Source organism: Argopecten irradians, chromosome 4, assembly GCF_041381155.1.
Source record: "Argopecten irradians isolate NY chromosome 4, Ai_NY, whole genome shotgun sequence".
In the NCBI taxonomy this organism is placed as follows: domain Eukaryota; kingdom Metazoa; phylum Mollusca; class Bivalvia; order Pectinida; family Pectinidae; genus Argopecten; species Argopecten irradians.
This window is the reverse complement of record NC_091137.1, coordinates 9392198-9402388: the sequence shown is the minus strand read 5'-3', so window position 1 is coordinate 9402388 and position 10191 is coordinate 9392198. Positions and strand designations below refer to the sequence as shown.

Genomic DNA, 10191 nt, shown 5'->3' with positions numbered 1-10191 from the left:
TATTCTTGCAGGTAAGTCTGTTCCATACTGTAGGGTTTTCTATTTTTGAACTCATCCAGTGCACTTCCGGTAAATGCGTCACCATACATCCGGTTAAGAGTAACTTTCACAACTAGAAGGACGTATAAATTACATCACCGTCTTTTGCAGATTTCATTGACATTCTGATAAAATATTTTGTTGTGACTGAATCCAAAGGAATGAAACAACTTCGACTGCTAGCCTCGGTGTCTGCTTTGTCTGCTGGAGTAGGTATTCTTGCAGGCGTAAATTTTGAAGCACTTCGGAGAGATCAGAAGGAACAATGTGAAACTGAAAGTAGGAACTATAAATACTACATACCGCTACCAAGTGTATTTGCCGCAGCTCCAATTAACATAGATCCTCCTTCTTTATCGAATACGGTATCTCCAGTGCCACCACCCCCGTCGAATCGAGTATCTGAAATAATGAAGTACGGATTTCCGAGCTTGGACCAGATCCGGTCCTATGACAATTTTGTACTGAGTTATGACAGAAGAAATAGAACTGCTCACTGGGTATTCGAACATATCAAACCTGAACATATTGGAAAAAGTGACACAGACAGAGAACAGTCCACATTTCATGAAGATTATTCCATCCATCCTTATTTCAGATCCACCAATTATGATTATAAATCTAGTGGTTATGACCGTGGGCATTTAGCTGCAGCAGCAAATCACAGACATTCTCAAAATGCCATGGACCAAACATTTACCTTGAGCAATATCTCACCACAGGTAAGAGTTTTAAGCAATTTTAGCAATTGTTCCTTGGGTGGTTCATTTTGTGAAGGTGATCGGAAATTGACTGAAACTATTACAAGGTATCATAATTCTATTAAACACGACAAATAACTTTTGGTTCTCGTATGTAAAAGGGTAAAAATCAAGGGAAATATTCAAAATAATACATGTATCGTAAAAAACTCATCAAAGTAAAAGAAAGTTTTACTTTAATTTTTCAGTGGGTAAATGCAGCCTCTAGCATAACCATTCTGATTGGTCTATCAGTTTCTTTAAAATGATAAAAAATGTTCATTTATGAGATATAAAGTCAGCAAGGATATCATAAACGTCAGTTTCTTCCTATAGGTCTCTTAGTGAGTGTTGTATAGAAAGGTGAATTACACAGAAGTGATGTTTTGATAAGCAAATGTAATTGTATTTGACTTCGCAGGTTGGTAAAGGATTCAATAGAGATGCATGGAATAACCTGGAGAAATTTGTTCGTAGCATTGCCAGGACAAACAAGAATGTGTATGTGTGTACTGGGCCCCTGTATCTACCTAGGTAAGTAGCTACAGTCAGCTCTCTGTTTATATCACTGCCTGTCAAGATGTCTATATAGGTGGTGATCCCTGATACAGTAAACTCTTAGACAAGGAATCATTCACGATATATGTTCTTTGTTTCTATAACTGAAATAATGTATATTGAAGTTGTACTTTCAAAACATATGTATTTATTCGTAAAATAAAACTGGAAGAATTAAGCATGTAAAGTACTGTTTTAAAGGGACAATTCAATCTAAGAGAACATTTAGATACATATATCGCTAAAAACCCAGTTGTAAAGGAAATTAGACCAGTCTGTTTTACTGTGACATGCCAGAAAAGCCCATGGTGGTGAAATGCATGTGAAATGTTCAAACTCGCTCGCTGTCCGCCATTACACATTGTGGTCAAACATCTTGTATGCTGAACCCTGTCCCTTGCTTGCAGAGTAGGCCCTAATCCTACTTTTGTCTAAAACTGCTTAAATCACTCTGACAGTAGTGTGTTTACCTTATTAGGTGAATTGTCTTGCCTAAAAAAAAAGATTTTATCACCTCCACAGTGGTTATGTATTGCATTTGTTTAACATGTGTGACTTTGGCTCGGATATGGGTACAGTGTTCATATTGCACCTGCTTAATCGTATTGATCAACGATTTGTAATTACCACGGTATCAATTAAAATACTAAACAATGAAGTGGAATTTGTCAATATTTTATGTTATATGTTTCACAAGATATGTAGAACAATAAATTTATGCCATATTTTGCTTCTTGGTTATGTAAAAGAATTAGCATGAGTGAATTGTCCCTTTAAATATGATACTTGATAAACTATTTTGAAGCTAAATTAATCAAAATTTTTCATGTATGTTTCAGACGAGAAGCTGATGGAAAGTTATATGTGAAGTATCCTGTGATTGGTCCAAATAACGTAGCAGTGCCCACACACTTCTTTAAGGTCATTGCTGTTGAGAATTACCGAGGCGAGTTTGAACTGATGTCGTTTGTGATGCCGAATGAAGTGATCCCAGATCATATTCCCATTAAGAACTTCATGGTTCCTGTAGAAACCATTGAAAGAGCTGGAGGCATCTTGTTGTTTGATAAAGTTCCAAAAAACAGATTTACTATCATCAACGGAAAACGGGTCTGAAGGTGATAGCATCCAAACTATCCTCAATATTGATACAAAATGTAATACATATCTGTCAATTATGTTTAGTTTGTTATTTACCACAAGATTGCCAATCTGAATTAGTTACATGCGGAACAGTCGATACATATCAGTCATAATGTCATTTGATTTATAGATCTTTGTGTTATTAGGTTTATTTTCATATGTAATGTCAGCCTTTCAGTCATCACACTCACAGTCAATATATTTAATCTATTACGAGTTTTCATATTTAGATTCAAGATACAAACTTTTTAAAGTTTCAGATTTAGGAAAAGCTTTGAGTAAGTCTTAAACTAAAGATCAATATAGCTGAATCCTCATATGCTAACTTATGCTACAATTGTGAGATAGCATTCCCTATATGGATAGGCTATGTAAATGTAAACACACCTAGGTATGCTAATTAACAAGGGTTAACCATTTTACAGGTGTGAGATAGCATATTTCCTATACTATTAGATAGCTTATGTAAACGTGTATTGTCTAGTTACGTGTATCACTATACATACCTCCCCAAACTGCACGTTAAAGCAGGTGGTCTTAGGGCAAATGTGCTTGCCTCACTATTAAGACAATAAAATCTACAGGATACCCAATATTATGTATACCCAAGTTAGATTTATCAACAGAATGTTTGATGAGCAAATCTGTAATATACATGTATCATGATGTGTACATGTGTTTGTAAATATGTTTTAAATGAGGAAGCGTGCAATATTAATGAAAAATATAATGATATCATATGGTACTTACATGGACATTTGTTACATTTGTATATAAGTCAGAAGATCTAAAGAAGATAAACAAAATATATCTGATACGGTATGTGTTACATACAAAGTACAAATTGCAAATACAAGGAAATGTACATGTATATGTCTTACATCCTTTCATTTGTTTTTCACATCATTTTAAACTTAAGAATGAAACACAAAATATGGTTTATATTTATTGCGATTGAGCACAAGTGATTTCTCAATATGTCATGGAGTAACAGTTCATTGACGTTATTTTGATACCAAACATTTTCTTACTGTCCGTCCAGCTACGTTGTAGAATATTACATGCTGTATTTGACCCAAAAAGTGCCCCCATCCCTGTAAGAGGCCTCAATTTTATTAACCTTGAATTAAATGCATGCACTGAAAATATGAAAATTGTGTAGGCTTCTTTATCTGATTTCTTTTGTAAATTGATTTTCGACTGTGCAATAGTTTGTCCAAATGTGGTTGTATTAAGCACCATCTGATATTTTAAAATTCTAAATTGCCCTGGACGTTTATTTGGTTGAATACAGTACCTCTGACATTACCTCTGCCTTTCTGTTGTCTGTTACTTTTCCTGTTTCTTGCTTCACTTGTTTGTTTGATCTCCACCACTCAGTTTTATCTAAATTAAGCATTTAATCCCTTTATAGTTGTTGATTTTTCAAAAGCATCAATGAAGTAATGAAGTATTTCTAAAATATGTTTTAATGTGAAGATACAGAACGTATCTTTACATGATTTAGTGCAGTTTTTATCAAAAGAGAGGATATCAAAAGTCTCCTTATTTTGATATGTTCATTTGGATCTGCCCTGACCAAATTGACAAGTATATATGTATTGTTCTGTGCTTGTTAAGACATTAAATGTTAAAGATGCTCCACTGCTGACAAATGGTAATTTTTCACTATCAAAAACAGGAGCAGACAATTTAGTATTTTATTTCAGTTACAAAAGTTACCTACTTTACACCATTACCACCATTGAAAAGTTTGAGCTTCTAATTTTACTTTAAGTTAAAAAAAAAAAAAATGATTAATTGCATCCCGAAAAAATTCTGTGGCACTATATCCTATATGGAATGAAGTACTGATTGCGCATGCAACAAAGGCAAAATGAATTATTTCATATTATTTTTTTTGTGTTTATTAGACTTATATATACATGATTAAACACCAATTATTGTTCAAATGATGAATATCATTTATGCTCTGTCGGCGGTGGAGCATCTTTAATATATATATATAGTGATAAAGTTTGTTTTTGTTAGTGACGTCAAGCTTTTGCGTTGCTTTTATGTGTTATTGTTGATTTAATTTAAACATATTTTATTTGCCTTTTTTGGTATTTGACAAAAAGGATTGGGCACAAGTTCTTTCAACTTATGGATAAGCCCTCTCCAAACATACATACAAAATATACATATTAAAGGCTAGTTGCTGCTTAGTACTGAAATATACATAAAGATAGTTTGTTTAAATAAATTTAAATAACCAACTGTGATTGCTGTGTTATTGTTAGATCTGTATATATACAGCCACAATAAAGATAAAGTCATTAATGATTTTGAACTACTTTTGTTTTTGTACATAAGCTTAGTGTTAAAATAAAATATTGTGTGTCTGCCGAACCTGACCATGATTTTGTAGACTGGGTAGATAGGTAAGTAAAATATTGTATTTTGCCTCATATCTTAATAACTTTAAGAATATAGGTAAAGTATTTTTGTTGTTAGCCTCTTTTAATACTGACAAGAAGGCCTATAAAACCCATTGGTACAGAGCATGGAGACAATTTAGGTATATCATATATCAGAAACAAACCAGTTGAAATTATAGTGAGATTAGTTGGTTTTACTCTAATATGCTAGAACAAGAGGCCCATGGGCTTTAACGGTCATCTGACTATTAGCACAACACAATGTAGTCGTTTAAAGATTTTAGCCTATTTGACCCCTGTGACCTTGAATGAAGATCAAGGTCATTCATTTGAACAAACTTGGTATCCCTTCATCCCAGCATACTACATGCCCAATATCAGTACCCTGGGCCTACTGGTTCTTGAGAAGAAGTTGTTTAAAGATTTTAGCCTTTTTGACCCCTGTGACCTTGAATGAAGATCAAGGTCATTCATTTGAACAAACTTGATAGCCCTTCATCCAGATATGTTACAGGCCCAATATCAGGTCTCTAGGCCTCCTAGTTATTCACAAGAAGTTGTTTTAATGATTTATAGCCTATTTGACCCCTGTGACCTTGAATGAAGGTCAAGGTCATTTATTTTTACAAACTTGGTAGTTCTTCATCCCAGCCTGCTACAGGCCAAATATCAGTATCCTGGGCCTTCTGGGTCTTGAGAAGAAGTCGTTTGAATGAAAAGTTTATGCACGGCTCACGGCACACGGTGGACGGAGCACGACAACAGACAGTGCATGAATACAATAGGTCATCCTGACCCTTCAGGTCAGATGACCTAAAAACCCACTGGTGAAATGTGTGTGAAATGTTCAAACTCTCGCTGTCTGCCATTATACATTGTGGTCGAGCTCTAAATAAGGCAACTTTTGTCTAGAACTACCCAGATCGCTTTTACAGTAGTGTGTTAACAGTATTATGTGCATGCTCAGGTCTAAAAATCTACTGCATAAACTACTCAGTTGTTATATATATATATATATATATATAATGAAATGGTGAAAGTACTAGAAGAAGGTCGTAGAGTTTTATTTTTTATATATTCAACTCTACATGGACACATACTTTTTTCTTGGTTTATATATATATGTATTGTATTTGTTTAACTTACGTGACATTGGCTCGGGTATGAGTACAACATACATATTGTGCCTGCTGAATGGTATTGCTATACAATTTGGAATTTCAATGGTTTTAATCAAACTACTTCACAATGTCAAGGATTTTTCAATATCTTATGTTTATATATTTCATAAGAAATGTAGAACTTTACATTTATGCCATATTTTGCCTCATGGTTATGTTACATAATAATTCTCACTTATTGTCCCTTTAAGTAAGGCCAATTTTCCTGGGTAGGTCTAGTTAAACATAAAATCAGTACCCTTTTTTACACTCAATGTTAGACATATATATTAAATAAATTGAATTACAGTTAAATACAGTATATAACTTGTAACCAGTACTTTATTAACTTGGTCAGTGAGAATAAAAACATTAATGTTGCTGATGTCTTTCACTGCAAAAGCAAAGTTTCTCAACAAAACTTAGCCAGAATGGCTATCAATAGTAATTAGAACTAAAGACATTTCAATTTTTAATTCCAACATTTATTATTAAAAGATTGTCTTGAAGATTTATTTCAAACATTTCAAGTCAGAATTTGATTGGCACAACTGCATGACACGAAACATGCAAATAAACAACAAGACATTATATTTCTTGAAAACAAAATAAGCAATAAATAAGTAATGATTGAAGTTTACTCTGGATAACAAAAGTAATTTCAATTAATTTATTGTGAAGATGACCTCATTTTGATGCTGGGTTGATTGATTGTCAATAACATACAAATCTTTAATAAAGTCAGTTCAGATGGTGAAAAGTAAGAGTTCCTTGAGGAAAACTATCAACCTACAGCAACTACTTGCCAACTGTCCCTGGGAGGCTAGCCTCGATCCAAGTCTAGAGGTACAGTGTGAGTGGGAGCACATTGTCAGATACCTCCGCGATTTTGACCTCATTTTGACAACAGATTAAAATTTATTACTGAAGTAGCAATGATACAATGCCTTTTTAAACAAAGCAATATAATCAAGTAACAAATATTTCATCAGCAACATATCTGCAAATGGAATACATGAATAAAGAATCATTTAGATATTTTTAATGCAAGCATGTACTATAAAGGTAAGTCAAGGGGTAAGATTAGATTGAACATTAATCTTACATCACACTCATTCAATAACGAAATAAAACTGCTTACATATAATCCTTATATGTTTCTGTGTTTGATATATATACTCATTAAAATGAAAAGCAATGTACATGTAGATCTATATCAATGATATGGAATAACTAAAGCGATAAAATTTGAGGCAGAACAATAAATATAAATTGATAATAATAATTTACTATGCACAACCAAAAATAAATAACGTTATACCCAACTACTGTAAATATAGACATTTACTAAACATACTGAAGGGAGATAATTTCTGTAAACATAGATGTCTTCTAAAATATTAAAGGGAGATAACTTCTGTAAACATGGATGTCTTCTAAAATACAGAATGGAGATAACTTTAGTAACATAGATGTCTTCTAAAATACAAAAAGGAGATAACTTCTGCAAACCTAGATGTCTTCTAAACATGCTAAAGGTAGATAACCTAAAGCCGCGTAAGGCATCACATGTATTCAGTGATAAAGGTAACAAGTAAAATGTCACAACTTTCATTCTTTGGTATATACTCTTGAGAAATATTTAACACTGGTAACAATGACGTTATATTATGATGGACTCATGTGAATGATTGAGAATGATAAAAAGCCACAGGAATAACATGATAACATCAGTTTTGTTCCATGTCAATGATGGTGAACACTAAAGGTGTCATGACGTAGAAATACAGCAGGATAAAAAGTGAAATGATTCCGTTAGGTTCTAGGATTGATTTTTAAAACAATAATTTTGATCCATGTGAATGCCAGGGAATGCTGACAGTGTCATGAGAAACATAATATGATGATGAGATCACAGACGATGGTTTTCTATCACAGCCTCTATAGATATGGAGCAGGTTCTTGTGTTGGTCACAGATGACCGCCTGATACTAATGCCATCCTGGTCATTAACACTTGGGTCATCTCCAGTACAAATCACATCTGTGCTAGTTTCACTTTCACTTTCTGAAGACTGCTGTGGTGTAAGCTGCTTCGCTGGGTTCACAGATTTCTGTTTTGGTAAAGCTTTTATTTTCCCTACTATAGACAACGTAGACACATGTCCCCGTTTGTAACAAATTCCCAAGTTAATGGCCAGCATCCTGGAAAAAGAAAATATATATAAAGAAGATATAATAATATTTCCAACAAAATTATACTCCTGCATGGATGTCATGTTTTATGTATACATATAGGTACAATGAAAACACTTAAAGATCACAAGTAATCATTACAACAGGTGATATCTGAAATGTATATAAGATTACACTATGTAACATTGATAATAAATAGATTATATATGTACTTTCATAACATCAAAATTTACTCTAATGAATGCCAAGATAAATCTATGGGTCTCCAACGATGTGGAAGGTTTTATCCTAAACAACTGGCCCAATGATGATGCAGTAAACAAACTTATTTTTGAATGCGATTTAAGTTTGTGTTTTTCATGGAATAATAAAGAAAATTAATCATTGTCAAATAAATGTAAAGAATAAGAACAGTTGAACTGTATGATTCTAAATTGCAGAATTAAATTGCTGTGAAAAGGTAGTTAATAGATTGGGTAATTAAGTACCGTAAAAATCAGGTTTACAGTGACTGAAAGACGCTGGTCAGAGGACAGATAGCACCATAGGATACATTCATTACTTTCATAGAGAGGGTCGACTTTTATAACTAACCTGAGACAAGAAAACTCAATAAGCAGTGTGACTCCTATGATGAGGACGTTGATGTAAGTCTGTGTAACATTCAGTGTATGGGAGATCGTATAAGCAGCAAACGGACAGCCGACCATGATGATCAGGGAGAAAAATGTCTGCACCCAGTGTTTAGGCTTCATACCCTTAGGGAGCCATGTCGACCCAACATGCAACTTGTACTATAAATTAATATTGATACATCTTTTAATATATAAATCACAGTATTCTGTGACATGTCTCATTTACTTCCAGTTTTTCACACGTAGTTATACTTATTAAAGCACTACGATCGAGAATAGAGAATATTTTTCTTGCTATTTTATAAATTGAAGAAGTAGAAAATTTATAAAAACATTTGTACCATGAATCTGTCACTTACCTTAACATTGCAAACTTTACATTTGAAGTCTCTGTCATCTTCAATACACTGGAATAACAGGATAATCATATTTTTCAAAAATGATTGGCAATATTTTAATAGTTCTTATTCATGTGAATCATTCAAGCATGTTATTAATGAAACAAATATTCTAGGGAAGTTCAACATTGCAAATTAATTTAGTTATCTATAGGAAAAAAATGTTTAACCAAGGGAGATTTCTACAAAGTTTGTGTGTGTATGATCAGCTCAGGGGAATAAATTGATTTATGGTACTTAAAGCAATTTCTATTTTTAGTAACAGAGACTTAGCTTATTAACCTTAGGTTATTAACCTTAGGTTCCCTGAAGTCTGAGTATGGTCAATCAGAGGACACTTGATTTATCACACAGAAACGAAAAATGATACTTTCAGTAACAGTAGCTTGACCTTTGACCTTCAGACATGGAAAATATTTCCAAGCGGGCACTTTCTCGAAGGAAGGTGACCATGCAGTTAGAGATGAATCACCCAAAGGCATCTAAGCTATTTCACTAATTTAACCTTAAGAAAGACTGACTTTATTTCTACTGACCTCCATGAGCCATTTACGGAGACATTCGTGGTGGACAGTGGCCATATCTCCCTTACATTCACATGGCTGTATAAGATTTCCAGCATCCTGTCTCTCCGGGTCGTAACAGATCCAACAATCATGTTTTCCATCTGTACATAATAAACAATATCTAGTTTTAAGGAATAACTTAGCCATCAGCAGTCATTTGACTGCTCAATTTCTTTCATCCTACTGAACAATGCATCATACTATAGGTTCACAATTGTATTTTGCTCAGTGGCTCTAAAAAACTATAAAGAATTACATTTCAGACAAACATATCAATTTGACTAATAAACAAGAGGCCCATGGGCCTTAACGGTCAATTAAGGATTTTAATTTTTTT

The 10191-nt window shown here is 33.5% G+C and overlaps 2 protein-coding genes across 4 annotated transcripts in view; one reads left to right on the top strand and one right to left on the bottom strand.

Annotated features, from left to right (window-relative positions):
- Window positions 1-85: 85 nt before the first annotated feature.
- LOC138320543 (endonuclease G, mitochondrial-like) lies at window positions 86-3788 on the top strand. The gene is made up of 3 exons (XM_069263575.1): window positions 86-761; window positions 1201-1313; window positions 2177-3788. Exons 1-3 carry the CDS (start codon window positions 201-203, stop codon window positions 2451-2453), a joined length of 951 nt encoding a protein of 316 aa, XP_069119676.1. The 5' UTR covers window positions 86-200; the 3' UTR covers window positions 2454-3788.
- Window positions 3789-6523: 2735 nt separating this feature from the next.
- LOC138320539 (uncharacterized) overlaps window positions 6524-10191 on the bottom strand; it is a 29261-nt gene continuing 25593 nt past the window's right edge. For all 3 annotated transcript variants that reach the window (XM_069263568.1, XM_069263571.1, XM_069263570.1), the window contains exons 11-14: window positions 9825-9955; window positions 9250-9297; window positions 8850-9049; window positions 6524-8264 (exon numbers count right to left, since the gene is read on the bottom strand). In XM_069263568.1, the coding sequence (XP_069119669.1) occupies window positions 7973-8264; window positions 8850-9049; window positions 9250-9297; window positions 9825-9955 (671 nt within the window). In that variant the 3' untranslated portion in view covers window positions 6524-7972. The remainder of the gene's footprint in view (window positions 8265-8849; window positions 9050-9249; window positions 9298-9824; window positions 9956-10191) is intronic.

Bases quoted from the DNA above. Each gene is read 5' to 3' on its own strand.
- LOC138320543 (XM_069263575.1), top strand. From the start codon at position 201: ATGAAACAACTTCGACTGCTAGCCTCGGTGTCTGCTTTGTCTGCTGGA. The intron at 762-1,200 runs GTAAGAGTTTTA...TTGACTTCGCAG, and splicing joins TGAGCAATATCTCACCACAG to GTTGGTAAAGGATTCAATAG. The intron at 1,314-2,176 runs GTAAGTAGCTAC...TGTATGTTTCAG, and splicing joins GGGCCCCTGTATCTACCTAG to ACGAGAAGCTGATGGAAAGT.